This window comes from Perissodus microlepis, chromosome 1 (assembly GCF_051167445.1).
Source record: "Perissodus microlepis isolate ML-2025 ecotype Zambia chromosome 1, ASM5116744v1, whole genome shotgun sequence".
Taxonomy (NCBI): Eukaryota; Metazoa; Chordata; class Actinopteri; order Cichliformes; family Cichlidae; genus Perissodus; species Perissodus microlepis.
In genome coordinates this window covers 11,916,885-11,936,324 of record NC_140461.1, presented here as the reverse complement: position 1 = coordinate 11,936,324, position 19,440 = coordinate 11,916,885, and the positions used below count along the sequence as shown (strand labels likewise).

At 37.8% G+C, this 19,440-nt stretch overlaps 1 protein-coding gene across 3 annotated transcripts in view; it reads left to right on the top strand.

The window, feature by feature from the left end:
• The window catches only part of trpm7 (transient receptor potential cation channel, subfamily M, member 7), a 152,683-nt gene extending 133,893 nt beyond the window's left edge, over positions 1–18,790 (top strand). The window contains exons 21-41 of one of the 3 annotated variants that reach the window (XR_014800406.1): positions 23–274; positions 2,098–2,272; positions 3,289–3,421; positions 3,596–3,774; positions 3,903–4,035; positions 4,409–5,211; positions 6,554–6,648; positions 7,152–7,248; positions 7,833–7,909; positions 8,026–8,063; positions 8,174–8,202; positions 8,729–8,782; positions 10,538–10,582; positions 10,772–10,837; positions 13,739–14,022; positions 14,212–14,294; positions 15,318–15,523; positions 15,809–15,860; positions 16,120–16,226; positions 17,239–17,407; positions 18,346–18,790. Coding sequence is in view for 2 of the 3 variants with exons in the window: in XM_084930026.1 (XP_084786152.1) it covers positions 23–274; positions 2,098–2,272; positions 3,289–3,421; positions 3,596–3,774; positions 3,903–4,035; positions 4,409–5,211; positions 6,554–6,648; positions 7,152–7,248; positions 7,833–7,909; positions 8,026–8,063; positions 8,174–8,202; positions 8,729–8,782; positions 10,538–10,582; positions 10,772–10,837; positions 13,739–14,022; positions 14,212–14,294; positions 15,318–15,523; positions 15,809–15,860; positions 16,120–16,226; positions 17,239–17,351 (3,021 nt within the window). In the remaining variant the exon portion in view is untranslated. Of the gene's footprint in view, positions 1–22; positions 275–2,097; positions 2,273–3,288; positions 3,422–3,595; positions 3,775–3,902; positions 4,036–4,408; positions 5,212–6,553; positions 6,649–7,151; positions 7,249–7,832; positions 7,910–8,025; positions 8,064–8,173; positions 8,203–8,728; positions 8,783–10,537; positions 10,583–10,771; positions 10,838–13,738; positions 14,023–14,211; positions 14,295–15,317; positions 15,524–15,808; positions 15,861–16,119; positions 16,227–17,238; positions 17,619–18,345 lie in introns of those variants that run through there. The other 2 variants (XM_084930026.1, XM_084930017.1) reach the window with 2 other exon arrangements.
• Positions 18,791–19,440: the final 650 nt, after the last annotated feature.

The window sequence follows — 19,440 nt, the reverse complement described above, 5'->3', positions numbered from 1 at the left end:
TATTACTGTTTTTACTCTCTAGATGTTTATGGCTGAGGCTGGCAAAATAAGTCAGAAAATAAAGGTGTGGTTCAGCGAATATTTCAACGTGTCCGACTTCCTGGCCATTGTGACCTTCTTTATTGGTTGTGGCCTGAGGTTGGGCGGAGGTGATGCCTTTGGCCCTGGGAGGACGGTTTATTGTCTTAACATCATCTTCTGGTATGTGCGACTCCTGGATTTCCTGACTGTTAATCAACAAGCTGGGCCCTACGTTATGATGATTGCCAAAATGGTGAGTCTTTTCTAAGTTTAGTATTCATTTGAACACAAATTTTACAGCAACTTGTGACACTGAGGGTGAGATTGTTTAATTTACTTTCGTACCACAAGCACAACGATGTCTGGTATGTGGTTCTAGGAAAATTCAACTTGAGGCATGCAGAGTGAATCTCACGTAAAAGGGAAAACATTGCCTCCAGGCTCCTGGGCCTGTCAGACATAGTTTCTGCATAACAGAAATGAAGAACTGCAGACTGAGTTACTTTAGCCCCAGGTTGAGTGTTTTAGTCCTGCAAAACCTTTGCTGTGCTGGTTAACAAGGGGCATCCTCCTTTAGAGGCCCATGAAAACCCCAGAAACCTCAACAATAGTACCTAGCATGCTAGGTGTCCCATCCCCACCCCCACTCCCACTTTTACCTCTCATGTTAGACATACTGCAGCCCAGCTGGACGACGGCGTCTTCTAAAGCCAATTTGCTGCTTCTCTCAGCGGCCTCTTATAATGACCTGATAGCTTGTCAGAAGGCTTGTCCTCGAACCTCCATGCTTTCTGTGTGGTTGTTGGCCGCAAATTCTCCTTATCCCATCTCTGCAAGGAGCACCAGCTGCAAATCTGGCTTCTTCTTTTTTCTTAGTTTGTTTCTAAAGTTTGTTCATAATTTAAACAAACTCTCAGAGATTCCTGGCTTTTGTGTATTGATGAATATGCCATGTTTATTTTCGCTTTTTTAATCACTTTCAATTCATATTTAAACAGCACCATCTGCAGGTATTGTACCGCACTATGTTATCCTAAACTGCCACATTTAGTTTCACCATTTATTGTGCTATTAAAATATAACATCACATGCGATGGCATAGTTAAATATAATATTGGATGAAATGATGAGATAAACTCTGAGGCTGGTTCATTTTATTTGGCATTCTGTGATGAAACACTAAATTGCTTCCTTACTGGGACTAAACGATTATGAGCTAGCTTAGCACTTACTTGAGCTAAACTGATTAGCCTGGCTTTGTCCAAAGCTTAAACATGTCCATCAACCAGCTCCTTTAAATTCTGACACCCTTTAAAAATAAATAATTATTATAATAATAATAATTTCATTGTGAATTGCAAAGGGAAATTTTTTTTTTAAAGGGGATTGTGTGGCATCACACTTAATTTGAAGTCTAATTGGTGCAATTCCAGGTGTTGATATATGGATTTTTTTAAAAACCTTTGGACAAAACCACACACATTATTTTGCTTGTTTTCAGTTTTGTTTTGTTTTTAGTTAAGCTAACTATGCTAGCTGGAGCTTCATATGTAGTTGGCATTTGAATAAATAAATATTATGTATATTTGACTAAAGTCTACTATATATACGGTATTTAAAAGTAGTGGTATTAGTGTTGTATTGGTGGTATTAGTGTTCCAACTCAGCCAGAAAGCAAATACATATTTCCTAATTTATTAGATTTCTTCTTAAATTAAGCAAAATTTAATCAGAATGTAATCAACATATGTTTAATTATGTGCATTTCAACAGCTTAAAAATGTATTAGACTAATAATCCTGGTGATTTCAGTACAAGCTTTGGAAAGATTTTCTACTATCAGCTAAAATCAATAATTTTTTAAACCAAACTAAAAACTGGAAAAGCATCAGCTTGTTTTTGTTTCATATAAAAACTTAAATTCGAGTTTACTTTAAATCCCGGATGTAACCTATATATATACTAAAAAGTCCCTAAATTTTTTTTTAGCAGTCTAATATTTTCATATATGGATAAATAATATGGTTATTATTTATCCATCATGTTTTCCATTGACTTGATGTGATGCACTTGCAGGTGGCCAACATGTTCTATATTGTGGTAATAATGGCTATAGTCCTGCTGAGCTATGGAGTACCTAGGAAAGCTATTCTGTATCCGAATGAGGAGCCAAGCTGGACACTGGCCAAAGACGTGGTTTTTCAGCCGTACTGGATGATGTATGGGGAAGTATATGCCTATGAAATCGATGGTAAGGACGATGAGCTTGGTAGGGGAGATTAGTAGGGTAAGGGCAGTTTTGTTCAAAGCTTCTCACCACAGCATGTCAGCTAATCATCAGTCAAAACAAGCACTGGAAATCAAACCCACGATATCCTAATCATCGTTTGCTCCCACAGCCTCTTTGGCACAACATGGTTCCCAAACAGCGGCAACCAGAACAGGTCACTTTAGGAGGGCAGGACATTTTTCTCCACCACAGCATCAACTGTCCTGATGTGGCTCTTAATGGTCTAGATCAGGGGTGTCAAACTCAAATACACAGTGGGCCAAAATTCAAAACTGGAACAAAGTCGCGGGCTAACGTTAATATTTATTGAAAACAAAAAATCTTCCTCCAGATATAAGAATGAATCTTTTCTTATGGACTCAAACAAGTTTTGCTGAAAAACTGAATATGGAACAAGCAAAGCTTAATACTAAACAATATATATATTAGCTGTATAATACCAGTAGGCCAGCTCTAATAGTAATTTGGTATGGCTTTGCGGGCCAAATGTAATTAGGCTGCGGGCCAGAGTTTGACACCTATGGTCTAGATTAAAAGGCAGTGCTTAAGTGGTCATCATTTGTGTTGGGTGCATTTGAAGCTTTGGTGGAACAAAACACTTGGCCAACCTCCATAATCTGAGCTGGTATGCTGACATTTTACAAGCTGCTAAATTTATCACATAGGTTATCATGACCTTGTGGCAGCTAAAGAATCAGTTCACGATGTTTCAAACAGCTGTAGCCAGTAGAAATAAAAATAAAATGAATACATCTGATACAAAACTATGAAGAATGTTACACGACTGCAGTCATTTGAGCATTTTTTTCCAGTCATTTTTATCTCCATCACACTGTTGAAGCTTTGCTGTCCTCCTTTATCTTTGAATGTTAGTTGTAGAAGACAATGAATTAAACCTGCATGTGTGTGCATTGTAATATTAGAAGGTTGGTGGATGTTTGTCCTGCTCCTTCCTAATGGACTTCTTTCCTTCACAGTTTGTGCCAACAACAGTGATTTATCGGTGAAGTCGCTGTGCACAGCAGGAGTGTGGCTGACGCCTTTCCTACAAGCAGTCTACCTCTTTGTGCAGTACATATTGATGGTCAACCTCCTAATCGCCTTTTTCAAGTAAGTACTTTTTAGCCTCAGCATTGCCCAGCTTTGAGCTATGTGAACATTTAAACTTCTATTCCTCCATATTGGTTTTGTCCATTTACTGATACTGCTTTCTGATTTCATTATTGATCTTTGTATTCTTGCCATTGATGCAGTTGACCGTTAAATGTTTAACTCTGCTTCCAGCAATGTCTATATGCAAGTAAAGTCCATTTCTAATCTGGTGTGGAAGTACCAGCGTTACCACTTCATTATGGCCTACCATGAGAAGCCTGTCCTCCCACCTCCCTTCATCCTACTGTGCCATATATACTCCCTCTTCTGTATGTGTAGAAAAAGGAAGAAGGAGAATATCTACGGACCAAGTACATACTCCATGTTGTTTTAAATATGACACATTTAAATACTTTATATACTCATTACAAGCAGTTTAAGTGGTCATCAAAGAAATGTACAGCAGTTACAAGTTGCTGTTGCTTCTTTTTTTTTTCAGAGCTGTTTCTCACAGAGGAAGACCAAAAGAAGCTTCATGATTTTGAGGAGCAGTGTGTGGAGACGTACTTTCATGAGAAGGATGATCAGTTTCACTCGGGAAGTCAGGAACGCATACGCCTTACTTCAGAAAGGTAAGACCACTGTTGGCCTTCACAGAGGCAAGATACGTTTTCAAAGTATTAAAACAAATGGCAGTTTCTTTTTGTTTATTTGTTTTAATAAGCACCCAGAAAATTGTACCAGTAATATTAAACAAGAAATCTATTTTCTTAAGTTTTATTTATATAGCACCAAATTATAACATGAGTCATCTCAGAAAAAGGCTGTTATGGAAGTACTTGCCCAAGGACAGGAGGAAAAACTCAGCAAAAAGGGAAAAGAGCAACATTCAACAAACAATATAACAATATCTGAACAGTTTTACTGATTTGAATTGAATGAGGAAAATTACAGGGAATTTGGGTTGTTCTGTAAGTAATGAAAGCTGCTGTTTGTCATTTACAGGGTTGAGATCATGTGCTTGCAGCTGAAGGAGGTTGGAAACAAGGTGAACTTTATAAAGCGCTCATTGCACACATTGGACTCTCAGATTGGCCACCTGCAGGACCTCTCAGCCCTGACCGTGGACACTCTGAAGACACTCACAGTTCAGAGGGCATCAGAAGCCAGCAAGGTCCACAATCAGATCACTCGGGAGCTCAGTCTGTCTAAGAATGTGGTCCCGAGCATTGCCCCCATGTCGACAGACACTGGCCCCCTCTCCAAATCATCTGTGAAAGGAAAAAGCAGTGTCAGTGCCTACTTTGGCTCCTCTTTTCCCCAGACAGGAGCTACCATTGCGGATGCTCTGTTTGGGATGGGCGCAGAACGAAGGGCTGGGACAGAAAGCCGACGGAGAATCGGGCCCAGTCCTGCATCAGAATTGGGGCCGGACCCCACCCTGAACCTAGCATTGAGTCCAGAGAGGAGGGGCTTGTTCGGGCTTGGACACCTCGCTGCAGAGGTTGGCTCGTCAAGCAGTGCCGACTGCAGGGCCTTTGAGCAAAGTGTTGTGCCCATTTCCCCTTCAGAGCTGCGTCAACGAGGACACTCGCTCACTCAGACTAAGCAGACCCGTCCACAAGAGCCGGGCCCTTCCGACTCACCATCCAGCCTGCCTAATGTGCCCTCCCCTGGGGTTCAGTTCCACATCAGCAGCACCCCCTCCCAGCCCAGTGGCTCCAGCCACCCTGAACTAGCCCTGTCTGGGCTTTACCAGCACCCCCTACAGTCAGACAGCACCTCTGTAGAGTTTGGGGCATTTGTGGGTAAGTATGTGAATGAGGCTGAATCTGGTGATGAGAAGATAAAAGAGGAGGATGAAAAGTGTGTGTGTCTCTATCCTACTATTGTTATTGTGTCTAAGACTTCTGGCTCTACTCAGCCTGTTTGCTTGCCTGCTTGCACTGTGAAGCCTGAGAACACAAAGGGGGAGAGAGAGTGGGACTCCAATTTGGGATATGTAAATGAGGCATTCAGTGACGACGAGGGCAGATCCGGCTATCTGAGTAGACGGTATACAGATGATGAACTCTCTCCAGACCCCGAGTTAACATCACCACTGGGTGACAGCTATGGAAATAATAGACTGCCAGGCTGCACTGAAACGTTTGCTGTGGCATCCAGGAGACCCCACAGAAAGTGGATAAAGAGAGTGGGAGTGTCAGAACAAGCAACATCTTGCTATGAAGGTCAGAGTTGGTCAGAAGGTCATCATGACAAGAGGAGCCTGGCGAGTGGGCCAAATGCAGCAAGAGGTTTGAGTTTCAGTCTGAGCTCCATTTGCCAGGTGCTGGGGCTGTCCACCTCCAGATCAGGAGTGCAGTAGTGCTTTGGCTGGGGATCTTCTCCTTTCCTTTCTCTGCTCTGTCTGGACCTTTTGCCCGACTTGTTCTTGGGTAGTTCTGTGGTTTTCACCTAAGTCACAGGAGTGTGGGTGATTGGTTTTCTTATTGAAGTTAACAATGAATTTTGTTTTGTATTGTTTTGTTTTGTAGGGCTGCACCCAAATATTTGAGTATTCGGATTTATTTAGTTGCATAGGCATCAAAATAAATAAATACACATATATATGTGTATATATGTGTGTATATATATATATATATATATATCAGAGACTAGCCTGGAAATTATGGGTTTTCACAGTTCTCGTTAACAGCAGTGATCGTCATTTTAGCTCACCACCTCACTGTTTTAAGATTGTTGCAAGTTTTAGCAGCTCTTTTTTATAACCACAAAAAAAAATCAGTGGGCACTTTCCCTTGGCGTAAACCACATCTCTCTCTCTGTACCATCCAGCAAGCAGCAGTACCCAGACAGATTACACTGCATGTGGCACTATTTCACAATAGTTAGTGATTATTTGTGTCCCCCGGATCTCAAAAGAACTTTTATTCGGGACAGCCCTATTATTTTATGGCATTTGTGTCTGTCAGGTGGGGGTGAGGAATCAGATGTTGAACTGAGATTATTTCACCATGAAGGGGTTGGTCGTGTCATTAAATTGGGGACTGTGTATGGTTTTTTTTTTGTTTGTCTTAATTTGAATTAATTTGCGCAGTTGCATTAGATTTTGTAATAGGAATATAACTTGATGTTTTCTTGGTTCAGGACATAAAGACAGTGAGGAACTCCAGCACTCTTTGGCCAAAGCAACCCCCACCTCCAGCAAACAGCAAAGCCCGACCCCACAGACCAAATCCCAGGTGTGTGTATGTCACCTATACCGATGTGTATTTTATTTATTTATTTATTTTAAAATTTCTCTTCTCATAATGTCAGACCTCCGCAGACATTTTCATATGTAGACTCCTAACATGACTGACTGGGCTGTTTGCATAATAAGCATGTAAAAACAACCAAACCACAGCAAAACAAACTGGTCTCATTTTTCCTGAATTTGCAAATACATGTTCTGACTAATCAAAAAAAACCAAAAAAAAACCCGGAAGAGTCATTCAGTAACTTGTTAATTGGTGTGTGACAGATGGCTGACTTATTAAAACATGATGGGTAAACAGGATGCTAAATTTCTGTTATGTTAACTTAACGGTTGTATGAAATAATCTTCCCAGTTACAGCTAAACTGTCAAATTCACCACAGATCTGTGATTAAGAACTGTTTGCCTTCACGCAACTTTTTGCATGTGTGCTTTTGTTTTTGTTATTTTAGTTTTTTAATCTCACTGTGTTTTTGTGTCGTCCCCAGGCTCAACCCGACGGTCACACTCACATCAGAGCAGTCAACTCTTATGCTGGCTTCACTGAGTTTGACAGAAACCCAGCCTTTCTTCATCCAGACTCGAGTAAGTTCACAAAACAGCGATGAATTATAACATGCAGTGGGTCCAGAAGTTTTGTAATTTTTCCTTTGTACACCACCACACAATGTGATTGTGTCACACAGTTTCAGTGTGATTCAGGTAGTACATTAACTGTTGAGGAATTATAGCTGTTTTTATACAAATACTGCGTTACATTGAAAGTGGGAAGATGGAAATGCTGCACGTAATGGTAGTGATGGCTGAATGATGGGGAACAAAACAAAAACAGCTGCAAATACTAGAACTCAGCCATCTTGGGTATGACGTCACTCCCAGCTCAAGTTTCCAAGGTAAAAAAACGCAGCAGACGTCCCCTATTTTCAGAGGCTCAAGGTAACTGAACAACTGACTGAAGAACAGTTTCGTGAGGCCGATAACGTCGCTATCGCTCACTGGAAATCAATCACGTTCTGATTGTTTGAACTAAAATCCACTTTGAAGATGGCCAGATGAAAAATGACAAACATTGTTCCAGAATACTTTTGAACAGACTGTATATTAATGTGATCAATGTTTCACGTCTTTTGTAATATACGGGTTGTTTGTCACTGGTTGTGTTACTTTAGCTCTGACAAAGAAGGACAGGAGCAGAGTGTCTGCTGAAGACATCCTCACACATGATGACCCCAGGGCTGCAGTACTGGTAAGATTAGTCCGTGTACTTTCCATCGGAAAAAGTCATATATTGTGCAGATTAACTCTGAACTATATTTGTACCTGTTCCTGTAACTGTTTAACAACTTCTGCTTTCTTTACCAGGAAAGAATTCAGGTCAAATCGGCCCAAGCCAGCAGCCTGTAAGTGTCCACACCCACACATGTGCACACACGCACAGGCACAGAGTAAAGTCAAAGTCAAGCTGGGCGTTAGGACATATTTGTATTTATTTGTGTATTTCCCCTATCAGGCGGGCCCCTGGGGAAGACACACTAACAGGTGAGATCTGTGCTCCTCTGAAATCTGCGTAGTCAGGGTTTTCTGTCTGGCTTAACTAGTCCGGTTGCTTTACTTACAATGTTATCACAATGATCTTTGATCTGTTAGCTTTCTCAGCATCCTTTGTGTGCAATAAAATCTATACTGTAACAGGTTTCACCAAAAACACCTTTCCCTTTTTTAAAATACCATTTTCACAATATTTTGTTAATGTTTAACTGAAGAATTGTGATTTGTCTTTCGCAGCATTGTTCTTTAGAATAAACTCAGTTGACCTTAAGGGAAGAACACGTCACAGCATGTGTTTAGAGTTGTGCGAAGCATTTTCCAGAGAAGGAAAGGTCTAGAACGGATCAATAATATGTGATAGAGAGGAACGATTTCACTAATATTTAAAAGCCTACACCTGCAGAAAAATCTGATAGGAGAGAGAAACGCTGCTGCAGAATGTTTAATGGGGTTTTTTTGGTTTGTTTTTTTTTCTGGATGAGTTTTTTACTGTTTAGTTCTTCTTCTGTGGTTACAGCTGCAGTTTCTCTCTATACGCCACGTCACACCCACCTCGGACCCAGAAAGGACTGTGAGTGTCGCTGACTGGCCAAAAAGCACAATAATTATCTGCATTAGTCATTTCATCTGTTCTGAGCTTTAGTGGGAGATTAATCCAGTGAAAAATGGCTAATCCAATCAGTTTTAAAGCAAACTTTTAAAATGAGTGGAAAATGGCATTATTTTATGTATTTTTGAACAAAACAAGTATTTAAATGTATCTGCAACACATTTTTGGCCCTGAATAGTGTCAGTCGGTAAAAAAAACAGTCATTAAAATATTTTAAATCATTTATTAATATCTATACAAACAAATTGATGATACTAAAGACATGACAAATTAAAGTAAGATATTTGTGTGAAATATTTGATCATACATGTGACTTTTAGAATTTCTTAGAAAACAAAGAACTGGCTTGAAATTGTAATAAATTTAATAATGTATAGATATTACATTTTTATACTTCAATCTATTTTTTTTCTTAAATTAAAAAAAACTTTTAGAAGTAAAAAAGAGCGTGGGCCTGTTTGTGCCTCTGTTAAGTAGTGCAGTGACACCTGCTGGCGGATGTTGGAACAATTCACGTTTTTCTTAAAGGAACATTATTTATTTAACTGTGGACATGCAGTACTTTTAATCCATTGAGATTGATTTAATGGAAGCTGCCCTAATTTGGAAGTGTCAGGTCTGGCTTCATTTGATTTTAATAGAAATAAATGGCACGTCTCTGGTGCTCAAATCACTATTTGAAAAACTCAGGAACAGCAAGGCTTCTTTGCAGAAACCATGACACAAACCTTTTTAAAAGCAGGTTTAAATGTGAAATATTTCAACTGAGCTGAATCTGTTAACCAAAATAAGCCACAAAACACAAAATTCCATCTAGTTTCCCAATAATCGAGTAAAGCAGGCATCTATACAGCTAATATCTCCAAAATTTATCATTTAAAATGTTGTTCTGGAGATTTATTAAAACAAGATAATTAAAATAGAACAATTATTAAGCTGCATAATGTTATGCAATTATTCCCCTTTTTTAAAATGTTGCTTCTCTCTGGTAGGATTACTTGGATTACTACAACTAATTATTTAGGTTTAAATGATTATAATTAAAGTTCAAGAAAATTCATGATTACAAAGAAAAGTTTCTTTTTCTTAATACTACAGTGACATTATTGAAGACAGTTATTGGAGACTCTGGTACAACCCAGAGTATTACAACAGTGTGCAATGAACTTAACCTTAAAATGATCGCTTCAAACATGCGTACGCAGTCAGCTTCCATCGTTAAAGTGACTTTAGTGTATGAAGTGCAGTGCAGTTTATTTCCAATAATACCGCGAATCCCCCACAAATAGTCAACTAGTTGCTGCAGAATGGTGATTTAACGGCTTGGCGACCATGTTTTTATATAGGAACATAACCAGAATACAAGTTGACAGCTAGTTAAGTTGAGTTTTTTAATACTAAGAGCTGATTGCAAATATGTCCTGCACTTATTTTTGTGTTCTAGTCGCAAGGAAGTTGTAGTTCTACATTACTGTGACTAAACAAGCATGATCTCAGTATTAACTAAAAAATTACAATAATGATTTTTGTTATAATCAGACAGCCCATTACTTACAGCAAAGAAGCGTTATCAATAAAATAGCACTGAGGGTCAGAGGTAAAAATGTCTGTTTGATAGTCTGGACGGTCTTAAATGATTAATTCCGAAGATCATTGAGTCATTATTGCTGGTATGTTTTGCACAAATATGAACACATTATTTTCTGTTTTCCGTAGCTATTGGCTCTCCATTCAAGCCCATTGAAAGCTACCAGTACTCAGGTGAGATGGTGATGCTAGACAGTAAGATCTGTTCCATGTTTGTATCTATTAATATTTTTATTAAAATCAGTACTAAAATGTAGGTGAAAAGTGTAACCGAGACAAAGTATTTTCTGCAGTTTTACTTCAGCTCACTCCTCTACTGCTGCTGTACATGGTGTATGTTCATGTGTACTTTTCCTCTTGTAGCTGTGGAGCGGAACAACTTGATGAGGCTGTCTCAAAGCATCCCCTTCACCCCTGTGCCACCTAGAGGTAAGAACAGTACTTTACAAGGTGAAAATCCCAGCCGAAAGCTTGATGCAGGCAGTTGCAGAATGAGGAAGTATCAAGACGGAACATCACAGATCTGCTTTCAGTATTGTTTGTGCTTTTTTTCCTCACCCTATATCTGCAGCTGGGTCAGCAATAGCTGTCGTTTGATCGTCAGGCAAATAAGTGTACTTGTGTGTGTTGTTCATTTTGACTTCTCGATTGTCACAAATCTCTCTTTGCACATCTGTGCTACCAAATTATCTGCCATTAATACTGCCTGACAAAAGCAGTCACTATTGAAACAGTAAACCAGCCAAAAGGGATTCAAATTTGCTTAAAAGCTAGTAAAATATTTATATACTGCATGTTTATGGCACAGAATCAAATGCAACAAAACACTCCATCTTCACCTGCTTAGTCCATTTGAATCAAAGAGCTGCTTGAACACGGGTGTCTTAAATCTATTTAGATATATATTTTAAATGAGGAAAGCAAAGTCTTATCTTGTCAAAACAGCTGCTGAAGTGGAAACTAAGTACTAGAATGAGGAAGAAAGGTGACTTTAATGACTTTGAATGTGACACGGTTGTTGTGCCAGACAGGTTTGTCTGAGTGTTTTTAGAAACTTCTGATCTGGTGGGATTTCTCCACAATCATCTGTAGACTTTATAGATGATAGTAAAAAAGAAGCAAGTATCCCAGTTTTCCGGATGAAAATGCTTCAACTCAGAGTAAAATGGCCACACTGCTTGCAGCTGATAGGAAAGCAAAAGAAACTCAAATAACCATTTTTCATAAAAATGGTTTAATAATAGATAAAGCTCAATTTCTGCTGCAACTTCAAGATGGCGGGGTCAAAATTTGGTGTAAAGCATATCAAAGCATAGCTCCATCCTGCCTTGTATCAGGCTGGTGGTGGATGATTAATAGCGTGAAGAATATTTTCTTGGGAGACTCTGGACACCTTAGTCAGCAACAAAACTCACGTAGGCTATGGTTTTAAGCGATGCTCATTTGATACTACGTCCAACTCTTTATACCTACAGTGTACAAATCTTCTGATGGTTGCTTCAGCAAGATAACCCACCATGTCACAAAGCTCAAATCATCTGAAACTGGTTTCTTGAACATGACCATTAATTCACTGTACGCATGGACTGTACTCACTGAACCTAATAAAGTGGCCTGTGAGTGTATGTGGTAGAGTTAGATGTGTTATATGGGTAAGAGACATGCTGCCAGTTACTAATCAAATTTCAGAAATAAAATCTGGTTAAGTTCTATGTGAATTAGTGCTGTAACAGCTGTAAGAGTTGGCCCAAATCACGTTTGACTATTCTTTCAAAGAACATTTAAATATGTTTTACGCGCACAACTTCTCTGTCAGAAGTCCAGCTCCAGTCTGTGCTGCTCAGAGCACAAAGAAATGCTTCTTATTTTACCCCCGTAATCAAATCTAGAATATTTGTTAACAACCCTAATATGAACACCTCCAGGATGCAGCACGACAGCCAAATGAGTCTGTATGGTCTTTTAACCTTTAACCGTTACTCTAGTCCTATTCTAATCTCTAATCTAATGCCAAATATGTTTTATTTTTGTTTTCTTGTTGTTTTTTTTATTATTCTCCCAACTCACATTACTAGACTGTATGAATTTATTTCCACGTCCTGTTCAGAGGCTTGTTGGTTGATCAATATCTGTTAAATTTATGTGATCAAATTGCTAAACTAATGATTCCTTTTTTTAATTAATCCGTCACTACAGTTGAATTTTTACCTCAGTTTTGTTGTTCTGCATGTTGGCTTTGTATGGAGATACTGGTACAAACTAAATGTAAATACTGGTTCTTAGAGAAGTGGATGTAAACTCTAAGTGGCCTAAGAGCATTCAAGGACCTGCAGTTCTTGTTACACCTGGATTTATTGGGTGTTGTTTCCTGAGCCCTTGTCTGCTCCTAATGAGGAGCAGGAAGAGGAAGAGTGGAACAAAGAGTTTTCAGGCTCTCACTGACACACCCAGAGGAGCTCTGTGCCAATTTTCCAATGCACGAGTTGGAAAAAACCCCGACTCATTCAGTAGAATAAGTTTGAGAAGTCCCTGACGAGGATGCATCTTGTAACTGCACTGACGTCAGTTAAAGTCCAGCCCAAAGACATTGTTTGTTTGCCTTCTTTGATATAAATGTCCCAAGAATAATCAATCGAAAAGTGACTTAAAGTATTCAAATACAGAACAGGGAAGAGAAATGTGTAGCAAATATACATCCCTTATTTATCCAGGTGAAAATCTATTAAAGTGGTAGCAGAGATTGACAAAACTTTTGCAACTCATGCACCAGATTGCCCCCCCCCCCTCAAAAAAAAAAAAAAAAGGTGCATTGACATGGAGCAGGAGTATTACTTTCAGACTCTGAAGACCAACAATTGTGAAACAAAGTGGGAACAGTGGCCTGTACATTTTACACATGTACAGTCAGAATATGTTAGTTTGTCCAATGATGTTTTAGCATCTGAAAATTGGGCCTTTATATTAAAATGGCTGTAATTCCTAACCGGTTAAAGTGGTACTTTTTTTTTTTTTAAATTTTTCTTTGCATTAATGGAAATTATGCCATTTACAAAAAGATTTGACTCAAGATTTGACTCAAGTAAAAATCCACAAATATTATGGTGAAAACCCAAACAATTAGAAAATTTGGAAAAATGAGCATAGAGCATAACTAGCTGCTCGACCCGCAGCTACTGTAGTTAAAGAGACATTGAATCAAATCTGTCGAAAACAAGCGCCTGTCACTATTAGACCAATACGCCTGTGTGAATGAGTTTTAAAGCTACTGTTTATTTTAAGGTTGTGACAGTGTGAGGTGTAATCATCACCCGCTGTTCTGTGTTCCTTCAGGGGAGCCGGTGACCGTTTACCGTCTGGAGGAGAGCTCCCCGAACACGATCAACAACAGCATGTCTTCCTGGGCTCAGCGGGGCCTCTGTGCAAAAATAGAGTTTCTCAGCAAGGAGGAGATGGGCGGAGGACTCAGACGGGCCCTCAAGGTGCTCTGTACCTGGTCAGAGTACGACATCCTGAAACCAGGACACCTGTATATAGTCAAATCCTTCCTTCCTGAGGTGGTCCAAACATGGCAGAGCATCTACAAGGAGGACACTGTGCTCCATCTTTGTCTCAGGGTAAAATATTTTGACCTGTGGATTACTCTGGCATGTTGGGGGTAGCAAAATAATGTCATTTATGGCAATATTTTAACATTTTTATTCGTTTATCACTGTTGGCAACCCTCACATGCACTGCTTTGTGTAACGTTGCGTTTTGAAGGTTATTTGAAGCTTTTCATCCAGTGCTGCTTTGTGTCACTGCAGGAAATTCAACAACAACGAGCTGCTCAGAAACTGACATTTGCTTTCAACCAAATCAGGCTGAAGACAATCCCCTATTCACCGAGGTGAGTGTGCCTGACACAGAAATCCCATTCAACCATAAAGTACAGAACCACTTTCAGGCTTTATTTTTCATATCCTACCATTCCTCTTATTTCTGTCAGTCATTCACTAGGTTGTACAACATTTACAACCACTGAAAAACACCCCTGTACATCTACATAATAAAAATAGTCTGTTGGAAGATGGTGGCTAGATAAAGCCATTATTGTCATCCTGTGTTCTTATTTACTGTCATAGTCTGAACTACAGGCCAGTCTACATTCCTTTATTTGTTAAGCAAATGAACGCTTTGTTTACTATTCATCTGTATCAGTTTTGCAGGCCTCAATTTCCAGGACTTAAAGCATAAAAGTCAAAGATTTCACTTCCTTTTTTTTTCTTTTAAGCTTGTTACAGCTTTAACAGTTCTGGTCAGCTGGGCAAACTCTTGTTTTTTTTATTAAAGCATTAAAACCACAGTCGGCCTCTTTTTCCATCACAATGTGTGTAATCTGATATCATTCTGGTCATCACATCAGTCACAATAATTCAAACCAATGTCTAAAAATGACCACTGATGAGTCATAACAACAACAACCAGGCCAGTATTTCCTGAGACCACTTCAAAATAAAAGTCAGCTTATATTAATCCAGTGCAGTGCTTTCACAAAACAGGAAGAGTTTCGTTTGCACTGGCACTGAGCAGAGTTTGTGTGCGTCTTTTGATCTGTTTGTGTTTTTTTTCTTGTACAGTGCTCCTGTTGTTCTCATGTGATGTGCTCCATGAGGGCTAAAAGTCTTTGGTAAAATGTTTTTAACATAGATATTGCTTTACTTTATGGGTTCAGTCACCAGCGTCACATCATTCAGTTATTTGGTGGTATTTTGATAATTTTGATATCATTTCTTTGAGATCCAGCCATTTAGTGAGCTTGATATTTCTTGTGTTATTGCAGTTCACCTGGCTCGGCTGCTTTCCAAATTCCTTCAAACAACAGTCCTTCAAACTGCTTTTGAATGAAGCCTGTTCTGCTGTGTGCTTTCAGGTTCCTGGAGGTCTTTTTGCTGTATTGCCACTCTGCTGGACAGTGGTTCGCTATAGAGGAGTGCATTACCGGCGAGTTCAGGAAGTTCAACAACAACAATGGTGATGAGATCGTCCCCACCAATCTCCTGGAGGAAACCATGCTGGCCTTCAGCCACTGGACCTACGAGTACACCCGGGGGGAGCTACTGGTGCTCGACTTGCAGGGTAAAATGTCTTCACACACCCTCAGGACATGTGATGGGTCCCACCTAATACAACTACAACTCATCTTTCAATGCCTCAAAAACTGTCAAGTTCATTTATTTAACAATAGGATCCATCACTTTCAGTGCATGGATCCATCAATAATCAGTTATGGAGTTCAAGACAAAGGGCTCGTTTAGAAATGATGACATCTGTACTTGTAGTTGACAAACGTGAGCAGTTAGCTGAGGTGTTCTCATCTTCTTTACTCTGTCAGCTGTGAAACAAATCTTGTGCCTCCTGTAGGTGTCGGGGAGATTTTGACGGATCCTTCAGTTATAAAGAGCGGTGAGAAGGGGTGAGTGCTCCATTTCTCACATAAATCAGTCGCCCTTTTAATCTGTGATGTTATTTCAGAATTAGAATACTTTATTTTTCTCAGAGGAAATGATGCAGTCCTTATTGCTCTAAGACAGTAAGAAGAGCAACTAGCAAGTTAAAGTTAAATAGTACAGTAGTGACTGTAGGTAAAGTTAAAATTATACTGTCTTCATATTTAATTCAGTTTTAACATTACTGTCAGTTTGTCCTAAATGATGTCTCTGTGCCTACTGCAGATCTTACGATATGATATTTGGACCCGCAAACCTGGGAGACGATGCTATTCGAAACTTCCGTACAAAACACCACTGCAACTCCTGCTGTCGGAAACTCAAACTTCCTGGTGAGAGAGATTTAATTGTTGCTTTAGTTAGATTAATTTTAACTTTAATCTTACATGAAATGAGTGGTTCGCAAACGGTGGGGCCTGGAGCCATTACAGGTGGAGTCATGGGGATTTTAGTCAAATTTAACTTGATCTGCTTCTGAGGTGGGACATGCTAAGAAAAAATCCAAAGCCCAGCTGATACATGATTTTATTGACATAAAGTATTTTTTTTTTCTGCTGGCCAGACATTGTGGATCATGGAAGGTGGATGAGTGCTATCGTAATGGGTGTACACCAACCTCCTGCTGCCACACAGTCATCAGTAATACCACAGGAGCTACCACAGAAGTTATATCTAAACCTTGCAGTATTTCACAAAACAACTGTTCTCACATTAGAAAAAGATGCTTTGTTCCACATTTAGCTTCTTGCATATTTCCATTCCTAGTCTCTGGGCAGGAATATGTAACACTAAATGGGTTATAAACAAAAAGCAAACACATATCAGACATACAAGTTCCAGTCATAATCAAATGCACATGCAAACCTTCAACCCTTACATCACCTCTCCACCCATGGAAGATACTACTGTGAAACCACACACGTCAATTTGTGCGCACACATCCTTTCATTGGTCGCGTTATAACGTCAACAGAATAAAATTAGTGACAAACAGGGTTGCTTACTGACCACTGACTCATGGTTGTTTTTTTTTTTAAAAAAACCTCACACCTGATGATGATAATATTAATATTATTAATATTTATTTACATTCTCATTTTATTTAGACTTTATTTTCATTTACGTATCCATAGATTTTTAATTGTTATGTATTTAATGTACTCTTATTCTGCTTATAAGCCAATTAAATTTCTACTTTAAAAAAAAAATTATTCTACATTATTGCATACGTGTTTCGTTATTAGGTTGCCACTTATCTGTGAAGCTTTTTGAACTGCACTAACCTGCGTGAATTCTGATTTATTGACCACACTTTAACTTTGTTCCCATTTTTCATGTTCATCAGATCTGAAGAGGAACGACTACACACCAGATAAGGTGACATTCCCACAAGAAGAACCTCCGAGCGCCGGGGGTGGCGTTAAAGAGTCCCGCCAATCAATGAGGCTGATGCTGTGATGCGTGCGAGGAGACACTAACCTGATTCATTATAGTCATAGCCAAGGAGCAGGAAGGTGAAATGAACTGGAATAGCTATGTTTCAATCGAAACCAGTGCATGCAGACTGTGTCATGTTTTTCTGTCCCACCCACCAAAATGCTGTGTGAACATAAATCAACCATCTTACTCTTTGTTTTTGTTTTTTTAGTATATACATGGGAAGGGTGTGGAGAAGGTTTTAAAATATTTTGTACAATTTTTTATATATATATATATATATATATATGTATACATATGTATGTATATATATGTATGTATATATATATGTATGTATATGTATATATATACATATGTGTGTATATATATATATATATATATATATATATATATATATATATATATATATACATACATATATATATATATATATGTGTGTATATATATATATATATATATATACATACATATATATATATATATATGTGTGTATATATATATATATATATATATATACATACATATATATATATATATATGTGTGTATATATATATATATATGTGTGTATATATATATATATATATATATATATACATACATATATATATATATATATATGTGTGTATATATATATATATATGTGTGTGTGTATATATATATATATATATATATATATATATATATATATATATATATATATATATATATATATATATATATATATATATATATGTATATATGTATATATATATATATATATATATGTATATATATATATATATATATATATATATATGTATATGTATATATATATATATATATATATATATGTATGTATATGTATATATATATATATATATATATGTGTGTGTGTGTGTGTAAACTGGATATATCAACAGGTACAGTGTCATTGCAAAGGATTTATTTATTAAGAAGTCTGAAAAGTTGCCTTGTTTTACCAAAAAAAGAAGAAAAAAAAAGAACAAATCTAAGTGCATTGTATATCTGTTACAGCAGCTTCAGAAGAGATCGCTTGCTGAAACCGAGTCACTGCTACACGGCGGATTGCCACCAGATCATTTTTACAGACTTGTATCAAACGTTTTGTCTCTTAGTTATTGAAAACATATACACGAATAAAGATCATGTAAAGTATGGGCAGATTGCAATGCAACTTTTACAGAACAATGTATGTAATTTTATTGTAATGAAAGTGTGTCCAGCAAAATATCGATGATAGTTTTTATTGTTACAAAGGTACTATTGCTATATCTTTGTCATCAACTATTGTATGAGCAAATTACAGTCTAGTGTATCTTATAGATACTGTTACCTGGCATGAGCTGAACAGATAAAAATATTTTATTCAGGGGAAGTGACAAACATAAGGGTATTACTGTATACATTTTGTACTGGATATCATTTTAAACAAATAAAATGTTAAAGTTTTAGCAACATCGCCCAAGTCTTAAAATAATCATTGTGTTAACATTTGTGGTCTCTATTCAGATTCTAACTCTTATGTTTCTGCCTGCAGCTCTTACAGTAATTACACATCAATATTTTGCTCTTTTTTATTCTAAGTTATGATATTATTATTTTTTCAACCAAAATAATTATGAACATGGGGATTTTGTGCTTATTCTGAAAAAACGAATCTAAATATATTCAGGGTTTAGACAGATGGTTTCATAAAACGCACTTTAAATGCATCACCGTTAGTGACGGCCAGTCAGGTGCATGGAGAAATGACCTTAACGAACCTTAACATTTTATGATCAAACCTAAAAAGAAAGGTAACAGCTTAACCAGAAAGCAAAAATTAATTTACAAATTATATTGATTGATCGTCATCAATAATACGAAAAAATAAAAGTGAAACCGCTAGTTAAAATTATAACTTAAAAGTTGAAAATTATTAACAAGATTTAGGTTAGCCAACTGTAGTGGTTAGCTAAGGCTGAGTAGTAAAATATTAATTAAAAGCTGGAAACTATTAGCCACTGGTAGGTTAGCTTATGGAAACTGTTCAAACTCGTATATAATAGTATCGGAGACACTGAATCGTTAGCAAACATTGTACATTAACGGTTATTACAGCTGTCTAAA